Source organism: Equus przewalskii, chromosome 30 (genome assembly GCF_037783145.1).
Source record: "Equus przewalskii isolate Varuska chromosome 30, EquPr2, whole genome shotgun sequence".
NCBI lineage: Eukaryota > Metazoa > Chordata > Mammalia > Perissodactyla > Equidae > Equus > Equus przewalskii.
This window is the reverse complement of record NC_091860.1, coordinates 9,820,893-9,838,167: the sequence shown is the minus strand read 5'-3', so window position 1 is coordinate 9,838,167 and position 17,275 is coordinate 9,820,893. Positions and strand designations below refer to the sequence as shown.

Below are 17,275 nucleotides of genomic sequence, written 5' to 3'. Positions count from 1 at the left end.
TCTTAAACCATTACTTGGTGTGGATTACCTTCATAGACAGCTAATCTTGTACATTTGATATTGATGCTTATCCGTGTTACTTTGAGTGTAGTGTTATTTCCTAATCTTGAGGGGGCACCCTTACCCTTAGGATGTTGACCAGCATACTTTGTCTTGTTTTTCTTTTATAATGCAAAAGTTCTTCACAAGGGTCAGATTATCGATTGTTTGCTTTGTTTTCTTTTGAATAATTTCCTATTCTATAGAGACTTGACTTCATGGAAGTCTCCTTCTAAGTTCGTTTCAGATGCACACTCAACTGTACTGTTTGGAGGCTGGAGTCAGCTAGTGCTCTCTCTCCTTCCCAATCCGGATTCTTCACCTCAAACTTGTGTTGATGAGATACCTTAACCCAGGTAGTCTCTGGCCTGGGGTTTCACGAGATGAGAACCTTCTAGAGAAGTTAGAGCTATTGATTGAGATGACTGAAAGCTGTCTCATTACATTTTTGATTCACAGGATAGACCTTAAAGTGGCTAATAATTCTACGTTGCAATCCTAACTCATTTCTATAGAAATCTACATAACATTCCTCATTATTTTTGAATAAGCTTAGTCAGTTTTGGGTATTCTTATAAATTTTTCAAGTTTTGATACCTTAATAAATTTCTGCATGACACTGTAAGGGGACAACTCCTGGCACTCTCATTCACGGAAGACTTTACCAATATATTGTCATGTCACTTACATGAAAAGTATGCTAATACACTGTGACTAATTTATATGAAGTCTAAAAAAAAATAATTTTCAATGTTTCTTCAGCACAAAGAAGACCAGTCAACAGAATAGGTATATCTGTATAATGAAATCTCAAGAATCTAGCTATTGTAACTGAGAGAAACTGAGGTAGGTGCAGCTACCTCATCGTTCCAACTTAGGGTCCACCATGCAATCTTCCAATCTTAAATCACAGGCAGCCTCTCCTGCAAAGGAGAGTAGGAATGGCAGGAGAATACTGTTCTGCTTGAGAAATAGCTATATAATTTTCACTATATTTCAAAAAATTGGAATCCTGCATTATATGTCAATCTTTTCTGAGACTGGATTTTCTCCAATCCAATCTTTGTCCAATCCAAGTAAATCTTTGATTAACTGAAGTGAGTGGGAAAAAACTAGTTTCTGAGCTTGCAATGCCAGAAGTACTATGTTACTATGCAAGGCCCTAATTGAGTAGCCATTTCTATTTTTTCATTGGTATCTCTTCTTTTTTAAAGTCCAACAAAGAGAAAAATACATTCCTTTCAGAAAAATGCTTGCATAATGACCTAGTATTCATTCTTGATGAAGAGAACAAATTACAACATTAAAAGTAATTCATTCTCAAAATCTCACTGAAGGGGTTAGATTATGAGAGAAATTCAGAGTTCCAGAATTTCAAAATTTCTGGGAATTTTTAAACATATTAAAAAATCGCAGCCAGGACTCAGTTATTTGTACACCAATGTTCATACCAGCATTATTAACAATGGCCAAAAGGTGGAAAAACCCAAATATTCACCTACAGATGAATGGATAAACAAAATGTGGTATATACAGAATACTGCATTTAGACTATCACAATATTTTCAATTAAAATCTTACTGAAAAATCACTAATTTTATGAATTCAGTCAACTTCCTCTATAAAGAGGAATTATACTACTAGTAGCAAGAAGTATCAATATAAATGCAATAAATATTTTTATCAATGATATTTTTCATATTGTCCAAAATATTCTTATATATTACTACCAGTGAAATAAAAATTCCTTTTCAGTATGATAGAAATTAAGAGATCGACTTACCGTACTTGTACCTAACAGGTTTTTCTGAAGCTGTTCAATTTTGCCCATTTGCTTTTTGACTGTAACTTTTAACTTGGCATTTTCAATTTCAAGCCTAAAACGTATATTTTTATATAATTATTCTCACACATAGATTTTAAAAAATACCACATAATTTCTGAACAAACATTATGAAGATACAATTACATAAATTCTTAAAGATTTGGAAAGTAGATGATTTGGCAATTGTGCCATTGTTCTAGTTGTGTTTGTGGATAATGTGCAAAATTTAGAGATAATGTGCAAACAGTATGCATTTCAAAGTAGTTTGAAGCTGAAATTTTTATCCAGCTTAACACTGATGCATTTATTATCCTAACAGGTATAACTCTCATACAACACTGCTTATCTGCTCTAGAAATACTCAAGTTATTTTCTGTGCTGCTTTCAGTTGTACTTTTGCACGTGATCTTGTGTCTTCTCAGCGCATCTTACAGCCTCTATATGTCGATCCTGTGCTTCTTGCAACTAAAATAAAGAAAAAAATAAAGAAAAAAACTACTGATAATCTAGTACAAATCTGCCATCACCTGTGTGTATAAAGTTTTATTGGAATCCAGCAACCCCCTTTCATCTGCATGTTATTTATGGCTGCTTTTGTGCCATACAGGAGAGACCTTATGGCCACAAAGCCTAAAATATGTACTCTCTGGCCCTTTACAGAAAAGCTTACCGACCTCTCCTCTAGTACTAAAACACATTATTCATGATTTTAAATTATATTTTATCAGATAAATATACAAATTTATATGTTGGTCAAATGAGGAAAGAAGAAATTACCTTATGATAAACAGTTATATATGTATTCCAAGCACATCAACTATAATTTTAAATATTCACATATGTGAATGGGCATGGCTAGTCCTGTACTGTAAAAGTTAACACGCTGCTTTCAGTGACAACCAGGTGTTTCCTGGAATAGTTTGAGGGGAGTATTTATATAGGAGCCAGGATGCCTGGGTCTGAGTCCCAGCTCCACCAGTTGTTAGCTGTGTGAACTTCAGCAAATTACTTACATTTTCTGTCTCAGTTTCTTCATCTGTAAAATGGAGATAATAATAATATCTACCTCACTGGGATGTTGGGAAGATTAAATTAGGGAATCTATGTACTTAGAAGAGTACGTAGCACATAGTCAGCTCTAAGTGTTCGCAATTAGCATTATTATTCTTGCTGCATTTTATGTTCTAATAAAACTTGACATTTTTGCAGATGGCAGGCCAATGGAAGTGGTCTTCTATTGAAGATACATGAAATCATTCTTCCCATCACTGAAAGTGGCAGCAAATGGGGAGCATGAGGCCCACAACATACCCTCAGGACTTCCAAAAACTTTCACCAATTCCACTGGCCAACAGTACCTTTTCCGCTTATAATAACTTATAACTAACTTCCTCTCTGTGTCACCCAGTGGGCAGTGATGAGGGGCTCCAGGGCAGATAGCACCTCCTGGATTGGTAGGACACAACGACATGACCGTCAGAGTCAGGGCACAGCCACTGACGTGGAAAGAACGGATTCTATTGCTAAATCAAAGTTCCCGAGTCAATTCACCCCCACCGACTGTTTATGCTGGGCTGCCTCAGCAAGTAGGCTGACGAGCAGATCAAGGCTATGTGGTCTGGTGTATCAGAGAAGCTGTCCCCAGAGCTTTACAGCTGGCAAAGTGCTATAAGCGTGTAAATCCCAGGTCTGGCTGCATCATGAAGGAAGGCAAATCTAGACTTTTTTTCATAGCGAGGGGAAAAAAAATGATTGAACAATTCTCCTCTACTAGATTAAGTACTTTCAATTTTATATTAAATTGCTTAAAATTCATTTAGAATAAAAGCTTTATTTTATATCAATGTTTCTAAGAAGAAATTATTGGTATGGTATGAAATACTTAATTTTATCCTAACAACTATAAGCTAAAATATTTTCAATTTATACAAGGACAAGTGCCACGCATATCAAATCTTATTTCCCCTTAGAGAAATTTATACTTAGAAAGACAAGATTCTCTCTCATGAACAAAATAAAACAATGTAAAATTAAGGGCTAAATTGTTCTGCACAGACTAGAGGACAAGTGCTGAAAAGAGTAAGGTCAGCGAGAGTTAGAACAGTCAGAGAAGGCTTCACAGAGAATCAAAGACTGTGAGCCAGGTCTGAACATTGTACAATTAGACAAGAAGAATAGAAACTGCAAAGACAGAAAGGACAGCACAAGCAAAGGCTGAGAGACGGTGAAATGAGCCCAATTAACTCAGAGGATAAAATCCAGTGTCAGGGAAATAAAACCTATATCCACACAATAACTTGTAAACAAATGTTCACAGCAGCATTAATAATAGCCAAAAAGTAGAAACAACCCAAAGGGCCAACATCTAACGAATGGATAATAAGTTTAGCCACACAATGGAGTATTGTTTGACAACAAAAAGAAATGGAAGTACTGATTCATCATATAACACAAACTTTGAAAATGTTATGTTAAGTGAAAGAAGCTAGTCACAAAGGACCACATAGCGTGTGATTCCACTGATATGAAATATCCAGCAGAGGTAGATCTATAAAGACAGAGAGTAGTTGCGTGGGGCTGGAAGAGATGGGGAACTGAGGGTGACAGCTAAGGGATGTGGGGTTTCTTTTTGGAGTGATGAAAATGTTCTAAAATTAACTGCAGTAACAGTTGTACAACTCTCCGAATATACTAACAGATATTGAATTGTACATTTTAAATGGGTGAATTATATACGAATTATATCTCAAAGTTTTAGAAAAAAATCCAATGGCAGGATCTAGATAATTTTCTTAATTCTCTATTTTGAGTGTACATACTATACATGACTTGAATATTTTCATGCTTTTACAATATATCTAAAATGAAAAGAAAATGAAGGAAAAGCCTAACTTCAACTGGCTTGTTAATGACCTTTCTGCACAAGTTATCTGAAATCCATGAAATAAATACACACAGATTCATATTCATTCACAAAAGTGAAGATGAAAAATAAGGCAATTTTCTGGAACATTTCATTAAACATCTGATTTTATCTGGCTTGCCTCATCACGATGATAGAGATAACAGTAAAAAAATACTGTTTAGTAGGAAAAAAAAGTCTCTCAACTTCTATGAAGAATGATGCATAATTCTCACATTTTCCTAAGGTTAAATATTGTAATAAAAAATGTATAATACAAATGGAAGAATGAAAGTCAGAGTTTAAGAAACAAGTGCATTATAAAGATAATAAAATTATAATAAATTAATTATAATGAAAATACAAAAGAAAGCTGCCCACGAAAATTAGTACCCTAAAACACTTTATGTTATTTAACCAGCTCTAGGTGAATTGCTGACATGTTAAATTTCATACATACTTGACTTCTTATTTGACCTAATTTCTTTTTTAAATCCTGTGTCTCATCTTCTAAACTAATACGATATCGTGACGTAACCTCCAGAGAAGCCTCCGACATAGACTGCTTTTTCAGGGTGTCAGCCAGTTCTTGTTGAAGTTGTCTCACAACTACCTAAGAAGACATTCCTGTTACTGATTTTATAAATCATCTTATTAGGAAATTATGTTAATACCATATAACACTAACATATATACTCTGAAAAGTATCACATATGTCAACTCACCTTCTTTTCCTCATATGTACACTTCCTGTTAACTGAAATCGGTCAAAGACACAAAAGGTGTTATCCTCCTGCCTCATAAGCATTGTTACTCAGGCAATGGATTCAGCCCCACTATCCATTCCCCGGGGGCATTCGCAAAGATTTACTACCTACTGAAAATCTCAAAAAGACATGAGGATGTAGTGGGACTAGGGGTGGTCAATTCTACACTGTGGAACAGTTTCCCTCTTCTTTATCAGAGGCCTACATGAACTTCAGAGTTCCTCACATACTCCATCCTCTGCGCAAACTCTTCCCAGGATTCCCATCTCAGAATAAAAAGGAAGTCATTCCAATGGGCTTCGAGGCTCTAGGTAACCTGGCCTCCCCCTCCCTCCCTGACCTCAGTGCCTACAACTCTCTCCCCACTCAACCCCACTCCCGCCACACGTGAATCCTGCCGCCCCTCGCCAGTCTGGAAACGGAGATCCAATGCCAAATTAATAAACGATGGAGAGCTGCAACTCTCTTTGTGTTGGACAAACTGAGGTCCAAATGATAGTAACTGAGCCGTGAAATGACAATTAGGAGCCAAGTATTTGTGAAAACGTTCAAAGTGAATTATAACCAGCAGTGGGAAGATTAAATCAAATATAGTTTTGCTAAAACTCACCACATTTGTCCCAAATTATGATTTAATTAAAAGCAGATGCCTTTAAAGAGTACAGAGGCCATAGGATATTTGATTTGAGACTGAAATATTTCCAAATTTAATTCAAATTGACATCAGTAAAAATAAAATTCTACTGGGGGCCAGCCCAGTGGCACAGCGGTTAAGTTTGCACATTCTGCTTTGATGGCCAGGGGCTTGCTGGTTTGGATCCCAGGTGTGGACATGGCACTGCTTGGCAAGCCATGCTGTGGTAGGCATCCCACATATAAAGTAGAGGAAGATGGGCACAGATGTTAGCTCAGGGCCAGTCTTCCTCAGCAAAAAGAGGAGGATTGGTGGCAGATGTTAGCTCAGGGCTAATCTTCCTCAAAAAATAATAAAATTCTACCAACTAAAAATGTATAAAAAGCTACTGAGCTACAGCACCTACACTTCAATTCACCTGGGAAATCTGGAATTAACTGTCAAGGTAATCCACTTAATGGAATCAATTTCGAAATACTCATTTTAGTTATGAGCATTTCATTCATCTGCTTCATCATGGTATTAAAATGTGGTGACATAAAGATTAAAATTATTGTTTTAGCAGTATGAGACTAAATTATTAATATCAGTCTGTACCTATTAACAATTCATAATTTAACCTCTTAAAATTTCATAGGTGACACAATGTCTTTACTCAAAGTAAAGTAAGTCTCTAGTCTAATTTTTGTTTGCTGGATACAAGGTATGCTTTTAAGCTCATTTATAGTCTATATATTTTTAGATTCAACTAGATTCCACATTTAGCTATAATCAAATATTACTTTGAATTTTCTTTCAGAAACCTTGAAAAATATTGATCTTTCTGGATACTTACTTCTCTTTCTGCTTTCTCATTTTCATACTGATACATTCTTTCTTTTAAATGATTACATTCATCCATTAACTCCTTATTTCTTTCTTCCAGCATAAGACCTTGTTTTTCACTTTTGGCTTGAAGTTTTGTTACAATATCCTGAAACCGGTCTTGGATATTAATCACTGTCTTTTCTTTACTATCAGCTTTGTTGTGAGCATCATCCAGCTGCTGTCGAAGCAACATATTTTCACTCTGTAGTTGAGCCAGTCTCTCCTCTAAGGATTCCTGCTTCCCGATGTATTTATTCACTCTACCTTGTTCACTCTGATACATTTGTTCAATTTCCTTCTTTTGACACTGTGTTTGGCTGAGGTCTCTTTGTACACCTTCTAAAACCAAAGTTTTCTCTCTGAGAACATCTCTTGTTTGATGGAGCTCAATTTCTAGGTTATTGACTTTACTTTCAGCTTTAGAAAGTTGTTGAGAAAGAATCTCATTACTATCTTTCAGGTTAGATATATCAAAATTCATTTTGTCCTGTAAGCGAAACCACTCATCTCTTGCTCTCTGGAAAGCAATCTCTAGGTCTCTTTTTGATGTCTGACTTTGATCATGATCGTGGACAGCAGTAGCCAGTCTTGAACGGTATGATTCAACTTCTGTTTCCAGTCTTTCTTTGTTTTGTCTTTCATTCTCCAGTTTAGAGTTTAGCACTGTATTCTCAGCTGTTAGAACATTAAGCTGTCCATTATATTGAAATATTGTTTTCGCTAATGTTTCCTCATTCAGTTTTATTGTTTTTTGAAGATCATCATTCTTTTCTTTTACTCTTTCAATGTCCTCAAAATATTTCTTTTCCTTTTCCTTGTTCTGATTTTTTATTGTGTCTATTTCCAGTCTTAGAATGGCAATTTCATCCTGCAACATGTGGTTTTTATGTGACAGATCTTTTTCTTTGTCATGACTATCAGAAACCTAAGTAAAACAAAGGAGACCTGTAGCTTAGTGTTCAATAAAATGACAAATCATGATTTCCTCTGAAATTAAAGAATCTATAAGTTTATACAATAAAAAGGTTGCCAGAAGTGGATATCCAACTGGAAAAAGATAAAGTTGGATCCAAACCTCAAACATTATACAAGCATAAATTCCCCAAAGTTCAAAAATTTAATTGAAGACAATGAGTCCACGAAAGTAAAAAACAAACCATGAGAGAATTTTTAAGAATCTCAGAATGGGAAAGGCCTTTCTCTGAATTACAACAACTCAGAGGCATAAATAAAAGACTGCTAAATCTGACTACATTAAAACTTGAGTTTGCAGTCTGACATCTAACCTATCCACCTGCCCCAGAGTAGGAGCCTCAGCTCTGCATACATTTGGACAGATGAAATCTCCTAAAGTCCTTTTCCTTGAGAATATTCCACAGATAATCTACTTTTCTAACATTTTTATAGTCAATCATAAAAATTCCATCTACTGACAAGTCATACATCTAGGTGTTATACTAAGCATCTCTATATCCATCACCGAACTTGTTGAGTTGTCACAGTTCTGGAATACGAGCAAGCTGATTTCCCCAGGGCTTCTGACTCTACTACTAGTGCTCTTGTGCCAAACCACAGCTACTTCTCTACTGGAAACAGTTACATACAAAAGAAGCCTTATATTTCAAAACAGTAACAGTAAATAAAGTCAAACTTATAGAGTTCTTCTCAGAAAATCATGAGACTATTTGCTGCTGCAATAACTTTTATTTCCTCTTCATAATGTTTAAAATAGCAATAACTGCAAAATAGGGGGAAAATACACTGAACTATTTCACTAGGAATAAAATATTCATCCATAAATTATCACTAATTTAGCATATTATTGTTTTCAAAAGCTCCTTGTCCTGAAATAGGATACAACTTGGAGCAAATTGTTACTTTTCTCAAAAATAGAAGAATAACATCCAAAACATGGTCTCTAAACTGGCTACACTGTTTCTCTTTACCATCAGTGGAAGTGATAAACCTCTCTATTAATATATCAAGGCGGTGAAATCACTGTCCAAAACTGGAACATCTGTTAATAGCAACAGTTGTTAATACCAATAGTTTTGAGATTATGGAAAGCTCATTAATTCCTATGAAAAATATTAAAAGCCTCTCCTTTGGATGAGGCCATTGGAAATATCACTACTTGACTATTACAGACAAACGGATTTGAATTAAGAATATTACTTTTTCCAATGGACAAAAAATGCCACCCCCCCCCCCCAAAATTATATATACAGTCATGCACCACATAACAACATTTGGTCAACAAGGTACTGCTTATACAATGGTGGTTCCAGAAGATTAGTACCATATAGCCTAGGTGTGTAGCAGGCTATAGCATCTAGGTTTGTGTACGTACACTCTATGATGTTTGCACAACAATGAAATTGCCTAACAACGCATTTCTCAGAACATAGCCCCATCATTAAGTGATGCACGACTGTATATATGCTTTAGAAATCCTCTATACTTTCCATGATGTATAGCGTTGGTTTTTTAAATATATACACACAAAAAAGGATAAATACACATATGTGAAAATGACTAAAGAAAATACCTCAGTGTTCAATTTCTTATGAGCCATTTCTATCTCCTTTTGTTTGCAAAGGTGGTTGGTCAGAATTCCATCTTGTAATATTCTGGCATTCTGTTCTCGAGAAAGTTGCCTCTGAGTGTCATTTCGCTCTTCCACAACCTAGAGACACATTTCATTAGGCTTTTGGTTTCCTACTACTAAAAAGAATCAAAGGTTAAGAGTAGAAACTCAAAAAAAAAAATGTTAAAAGGAAGTAGCTCTTTTAATACGAAAGGACTTTATCCCTCATGAATAACTCAAATTTTAATTTAAATGATAGCTAAATTCGTCACAGAGCAAAATTACAGGTAGACATAGTATCGTGAAATAAAATTTCTTTACAAACATTTACTAGTTTCATCACAGTCTTAAGGCAATTTAGCCTGTAATTTAACATAAAAAAACTAAAATTAACATTTATGTTAATGATTAGGCTCAATTTACCTTCCATTCCTTCATACAGAAAACACATACAGAGCATCTCTTAGGTGCCAAGAATTGCAATAAGTTAATAATGTTAGCTATAAATGTCACAGCTCATATTTAGGATGCGATAACATTTTTGGTTTGTTTTAAACCCATATATACATGAAACCAGAGCTATTACAAGTAATATTAATGAAACAATGTTAGAAATATGCATTTCTTACCTAGATTAACTTACCTGATTCAGATTATTTCTCACAGTCCTCAATTCCATGTCTAGTGTTCTAAGAGTGAGTTCAAGCTGTTGTTTCATTTCAACTTCTTGACTATATTGCTCTTCTTTTCTTCTTAATTGCTCCCTAATTTTTTCATATAACTTATCAGCAGTTCTTCTCTTCTCTTCTTCTTGTTTTAAGGTAAATCTGCAGTTAAATATGCTTATCTTAAAATTCATTTTGTTTGGAAAAAGAAAAATTCATTTTATGATCGGGTTCTACATATGTTGGTTTATTATCCTAATGAAATTTCTAACTTCTCAAATTTTTTCCTTTCTAAACCTCATGTTTTCAATTTCTTACTTAAATCTCTTTCAAAAGATATATATACTTGAAAGGTGGCAATGAAAAAACATTCTGCTGCTTAGTTTTAGTCAACAGTCACTCTGGTAAATATTGTAGGAAAGGAATTTTGAAATTATTCAGTAAAGTTAGAGTTGAAAATTACTTTTTTCCACAGTCATAATTAGCACTCTATTACGACAGATTAGTTACTAATTGAAAAGAGAACTCATTGTTTATAAACAAGTTCATAAATTCACTAGAATGAAAATTCCAAGTTCACAAAATATCACAGTGAAGTAATACTGACTAAAAGTGACTTACAGTGTAAGACACAACAGCAGATGTCTAGACAACACCCATCTGCAGGCTCCTGTCACCCAGGACCAGGCAAGGGAGGCTGCTATCTGGGGCCCCTCACTTTCTATGTTTCTTCTCTTGCAACACTTTCAACTTATCTTGTAGATTATTATCTACTTTATAAATCATTTTAAAATCCCTTTTGGAACAAGACAGGCTCCATATTAAGTAAACAATTAAGAGTAATATGTGCTTTCAGCACAGACCTCTGAATTAATTTTATCTACGTATGAGAGAGATTTTGAATAAACTAATTGGTAATCACCTTCCATCTTACTTTTTATTCCATGCATATGTGAAGAATAAAACTGCATACATTTTGTAATTTTTTAGTCTTGAGAAAAACGCTCATTTCATACTCTGGTGGGAATGAAAATTATTATAAACTTTCTTGAGACTGATGTAAGAAATATGGATCAAAGACCTATTTAAAAGTTCTTATGCTTTAACCAAATAATACTATATTGAAGAATTTATTAAAAGTAAATCGTAAAGGGGCTGGCCCCATGGCCGAGTGGTTAAGTTCGCACGCTCTGCTGCAGGCGGCCCAGTGTTTCATTGGTTCGAATCCTGGGCGAGGACATGGCACTGCTCATCAAACCACACTGAGGCAGTGTCCCACATGCCACAACTAGAAGGACCCACAACGAAGAATATACAACTATGTACCGGGGGGCTTTGGGAAGAAAAAGTAAAAAAAAATAAAATCAAAAAGTAAATAGTAAGAAACGTAGAAATAGATTTATATAAAAGATTTATATTCCTGGGGCCAGCCTAGTAGTTAAGTTCACGAGCTCCACTTCGGCGGCCCAGGGTTTTGCCAGTTCGGATCCTGGGAGAGGACATGGCACACTCATCAGGCCATGTTGAGGCGGCATCCCACATAGCACAGCCAGAGGCACTCACGACTAGAATCTACAACTATGTACTGGAGGATTTTAGGGAGAAGAAGAAGAAGAAGAAAAAAAGAAGATTGGCTTTGAAAAAAAGAAAAAAAGACATTCCTTGCAGCATTAATTGTAATACAGAAAAATGAAAAACAACTGAAAATTAATTTCCTAAATAAATAATGAGGTTTCCATATAGTGGACTCCCATTTGGTCTTAAAGTATCACTGTTAAGAACTTCCTATATCATTTCTAAGAATTTCATACTCCACTATACTAAAGACATTTTTTCCCCTGTAAAATCCCAGAAGGTCAGTTAGCAATTACAAAACTTCTACATTTACTGTAGTATAAAAGTAAATAGTTCAAATATTTCTTTAAAATGAAGATGTTCAATACCTCAAACTGCAGACTTCTCGTTCCCACTCCACTTTTTGATGCTCTAACTGTGACTTCATTTCTTTCGTTTCTGATAGCTCCTTTTGTAGTCCACTAACCTTATTTTCCATTTTTTTAATTTTTCCTGTAAGTAATTCACAGTGATTTTTTTTAAGTTCTATTAATCTTTCATATGAAAGAACTGCATTCTGGATTTTCAATAGGCTAACAGAATCTGCATCAGGGAGAAAAAAAAAATAGAAATAAAATATGGGTATTTTTTTGTGCATAAAGGACTGTGCAGTTTCACATTCCCTCATTCATATGTCGAACAAATGTATATTGAGCACCTGCAACATGGAAGACATTACACTAAGCTCTGCAGATCAAATAGACAAGATCCCTGCCTCTTGTTTAGCTTAAAGAGGAGAAAGACAAATAACATGTCAATTATAAAATGTGATAGCTATTATAAGAAAACAGAGTTCTATGATCACATAACAGAAGTTGATCTAGACTGGGCCCAGGGAAGACCTCCCTGAGGAAGAGAGGGCTACACTGAGAAATGAAGGATGAGCAGGAAGCAATGAATCAAAGGAGGAAGAAAGGCACTCTAGACGGTCTACAGCACGTGCCGAAGTCTACTGCAATCTGCTTCTAGCCAACACGGAGTAACAGGTAGTGATTTACCTTCCTACCCGAAACAAGCAAAAGCCAAACAGACAAAATACATAAAAATGATTTTCAAGACAAAGGACTTCAGGCAATGAAGGACAGTGATCCCCCAAAACAACTGAAGTTAGCCTAACAAATGCCCACCTCACTGCCTTGAGAGAATGTCCAGGCCACAATACAGGGAGAAGGAACTGAGGTAGAGCCCACCAGACTCCCTGAGTGGAGGTGATGAAGCTGAGAGTCTGGTGAAACCAAGGCAGGTAGAGATCACAGGTCAGAACACTGGAGAGTAGATAGCGGAACAGAGGAAGAACCCTGGAGATGTGCAGAGGGGCCCCTGGGTGTTCAGCAGAGTAGTGCACAGTGCATACAGGTGAGGAAACCCCCGGGACCAGGGGAACAATCCATCTGAAAAGGCATGAAACAGTGCCTGGTGCTCACACGGCACCAGGAATAGTGTCTATTCACATTAGCCAGGCTGGAAAAACTCATAATTCACACGCCAATGACTTGAATAGTCAGAAACCTCGTGCTTCAGTAGTGGGGAATAATCAGGTACAGGCTGAGCGCTGCTCTGGATGAACCTAACACATCATAACAGCAACATCGGAAAGGATCAAACTGTTTATAAGTAACTTAACTGTATCCCCAAACAAAGCTCAAAGAGCTATGTAGAGGCATGGAAGCTATTTTTAAAAACCAAATAGCACTTACAGAGATGCAGATTATGATGTCAATGATGAAAAATACACTGGAGGGGAATAAACACATATTAGTTATTACAAAATAAAAGGTTAGTAAGTTTGACATCCATGAACTGTGAGAAAACTTCAAATGGCTAATATACAATTCCCCAAAAAGCTGGGGGAAAGGGACAGAAAAAAATATTTGAAGAAAAAGTGGCCCAAAACTTCTAAACTTAATGAAACTATAATCCCATAGATCCAGGAAGGATCTGGTTAGAAGAGAAGAAATGAAAGTAAACTACTGCAATTTTCTTATACTACATATGATGTGGTAGAGCATTACTTGAAGGTGAACTGTGAGAACTTAAAGTCATAAACACTAAAGTAATCACTAAAATAGCAAAACAGAAGACATAGCCAATAAGCCAAAAAAAGAGTTAAGTCATACAAAGTATGTTCCCTGACCTCAAAGCAACCAAATTGGAAATCAAGAATAAAAATATCTCTGGAAAATACTCAAATATTTGGAAACTAAATAACACAAATCTAAATAAATCCTGGGTCAAAGAGGAAGGGAAAAGAGAAATTAAAAAGTATTTTGAACAGAATGAAAATGAAAACAAAGATATCAGAATTTGTGGAATGCTGCTACAGTAGTGCTGACATGGACATTTATAGCCCTGAATGTCTGCATTAGAAAAGAAGAAAGGTTTTCACCTTAAGAAACTAGAAAAAGAAGAGTATATTAAACCAAAGTAAGCAGAAAAAGAAAGTAATAAACATCAAAAGCAAAATCAATGACACAAAAAAAGGAAAATAGAGAAAAGTCAATGAAACCAAATGCTTTCAGGAGATCAATAAAAGTGATAAATCTCTAGCCAGCCTGATAAGGAAAAAAAGAGAGAAGGCAAAGATTAACAATATCAGACATGAGGAATGCGACATTACTACACATTCTACAGACATTAAAAGAGTAACAGAGTACCATTAGGAATTTTATGTAAATAAATTTGACAACTCAGATGAAGTGGGTAAATTCCCTGAAAGACAGAAATTACCAAAGCTCACTCAAGAAAGAACAGAGAAGCTAAGTAGCCCTATATCTATAACAGAAACTAACGTTCTGGTTAAAGACCTTCCCATAAAGAAAATTCCAGGCCCAAATGGCTACACTAGTGAATTCTACCAAACATTTTAGAAAGAAATAACACCAGTTCTATACAAACTCTCCCAAAAAAAGTGAAGAGGAGAAATACATCCCAACTCATTCTATAAGGCTGGCATTACCCTGAAACTAAAACCAGACAAAGATATTACAAGAACGAAAACTACATCATGAGCATGGAGGTAAAAATTCTAAATAAAATATTAGCAAATCAATTCCACCAATACATTAAAAGGATAATTTGTCATGACCAAATGGTGTTTATCCCAGGAAAGCAGGGTTAGTTTAACGTTCAAAAATCAAGTAATGTTATTCACTATATTAACAAACTAAAAAAAAAAGCAGAGAAGAAAATCTTTGTGACCTTGTGCTAGGCAACGATTTCTTAGATATGAACACCAAAAGCAAAATCCATAGAAGAACAAATGGATAAATTAAACTTCATCAAAAGGGAAAACTTCCGCTCTTCAAAAGACACTGTTAAGAGAATGAAAAGACAAGCAACAGACTAGGAAAAAAATTTTTGCAAAAAAATATAGCTGAAAAAGGAATTGTATCTAGAATATATAAAGAATTCTCAAAACTCAACAAATAAGAACACAAACAACCTAACGTTTTAAAAGGCAAAAGATTTAAACAGTTAGTTCAAAGAAGATAAACAGATGGCAAATAAGCATGTGAAAAGATGTTCATTATTAGGGAAACGCATATTGAAACCATAATGACATATATACTACACACTCATCACAACGGTCTAAGATTTAAGAAGCTGACAATACTAAGTGTGAAAATACGGAAGAACTGAAACTCTCATCTGTTGCTGATGGGAACGGAAAATGGGCACAATGACTTAGAAAACAATTTGGCAGTTTTCAATAAGGGAATATAAAGGGGCATGAGGAGACTTTTAGGGATGATGGACATGTTAACCTTCTGAACTGTGGTGATGGTGTCATATGTGTATACATATGTCAAAACTATCAAATCATACACTTGATACATGTGCAGTTATTGCTGTTCATCTCTGACTGTGCGTAATTTATATAGCAAATTTTACCATAGGTATGTATGTGTAGGAAAAATCATAGTATATCTAGGGGTACTATCCGTGGTTTCAGGCATCTAATGGGGGTCTTGAAATGTATCCCTCACAGATAAAGGGGAGACTACTGGACATAAAAAGGCTTTATTTTCATACAATGGTCCTACCTTTACAATCCACGCCAAGTTGTTCAATCAGCAACATGGAATTCATATAATTGGAGTACGGCAACTCACAATCCTCTGAGGCTGTTTCAGATGACTGAGTTAAGTCAGCAAGGTCATCCAGAGAATTAATTTGCTTTTTGACCTACAAATAAATAATACTATTTCAAAATGTCCCAAAAATATTTATAAAATATACTAACTGTACAGAGGTGATAAATATCTTTTTATAAAAGCAAATACAGATTCTTCTTAAAACAACTGATTTTTATCAAAAAGATACCTTTTATCAATAATTCATGTCTCCAAATTACCTTTTCAAAGTAAATGTATTACAACAAAGGAAGATTTTCTATTTTTTCCACTATACCTTTTATAATGTATTTTTTTACTACAGAATAATATTTTTGATAATTTATTTGTTACAATACCTTGTTCTTTTCATTAGATGTTTTCTTCGCAGGCCTAAGAAAACAAACAATTCTTCTCAGGCAAATATTAAATACTTAAAATACAAACAATATCTAAACCTGTTTTTTTAAATATAAAATCTCCGCAATTGTAACTAACTTTCCATAGTGGGATTACATAATAAATAGAAAGAGTAACATTAAGGGACAAAGAAAATACACTAATAATATTAACAAAGTATTAAATTTAGATTAAGCTGACAGTCAAAGCAAAAATATAATGTTACTTGTATTATTTGATAGGAAAAAAAATATACCAGGGTCTTTGGTTGTCACTTTCAATAAAAGCAAGCTTTTACTGGCACTAAAACCTATTTGGAAAGTATTATCTAAGTCCCTATATGAAGGAAATCCTTTTTTAATAATCCTGAAAGGCTAGGTAACTTGCCCAGCCCTCATACAGCTGGTCAATAGGAGACCCACAATTCAAACTCAGGAAATCCGGCTTCAAAACATGTGTTTCACAATATGCTGGGAAAGTAATATTTATTTTTTGGTGTTTCTCAGTATATAATAGCAAATGAATCTATATTATTACTCCATTTTTAGCTATAATTATAAATCATAATTTCTGAATCTTACACATATTTTTGACATAAAAAGACTTTACACCTAGGCAATATTGGAAACCTACTTACAATAAACTAAAGATTTGTTTTTTCTAAAGAAATTCATCAACAGGCATTCATTCATCCATTTAACTGCTTACTCAAGCATTCAACACATGCTTACTGAGCACACAATATGTATCCATAACACTGTTGGTACAGGAAGCACAGCTTTTGTAATTTAGAACTATATAATCCAAAAGTAATCATCTGTGATAGATTAACAGTTTATTTTTCTACTGTACACAAACATTTCG

At 34.8% G+C, this 17,275-nt stretch overlaps 1 protein-coding gene across 50 annotated transcripts in view; it reads right to left on the bottom strand.

Moving 5' to 3' along the window:
• The window catches only part of ANKRD26 (ankyrin repeat domain containing 26), an 88,021-nt gene that overhangs the window by 19,724 nt on the left and 51,022 nt on the right, over positions 1-17,275 (bottom strand). For 33 of the 50 annotated variants that reach the window (XM_070600915.1, XM_070600916.1, XM_070600929.1 and 30 more), the window contains 9 exons: positions 16,372-16,405; positions 15,944-16,085; positions 12,230-12,443; positions 10,265-10,448; positions 9,583-9,720; positions 7,003-7,959; positions 5,227-5,379; positions 2,259-2,329; positions 1,823-1,916 (listed from right to left, as the gene is read on the bottom strand). In XM_070600915.1, the coding sequence (XP_070457016.1) occupies positions 1,823-1,916; positions 2,259-2,329; positions 5,227-5,379; positions 7,003-7,959; positions 9,583-9,720; positions 10,265-10,448; positions 12,230-12,443; positions 15,944-16,085; positions 16,372-16,405 (1,987 nt within the window). The remainder of the gene's footprint in view (positions 1-1,822; positions 1,917-2,258; positions 2,330-5,226; positions 5,380-7,002; positions 7,960-9,582; positions 9,721-10,264; positions 10,449-12,229; positions 12,444-15,943; positions 16,086-16,371; positions 16,406-17,275) is intronic. The other 17 variants (XM_070600917.1, XM_070600918.1, XM_070600932.1 and 14 more) reach the window with 1 other exon arrangement.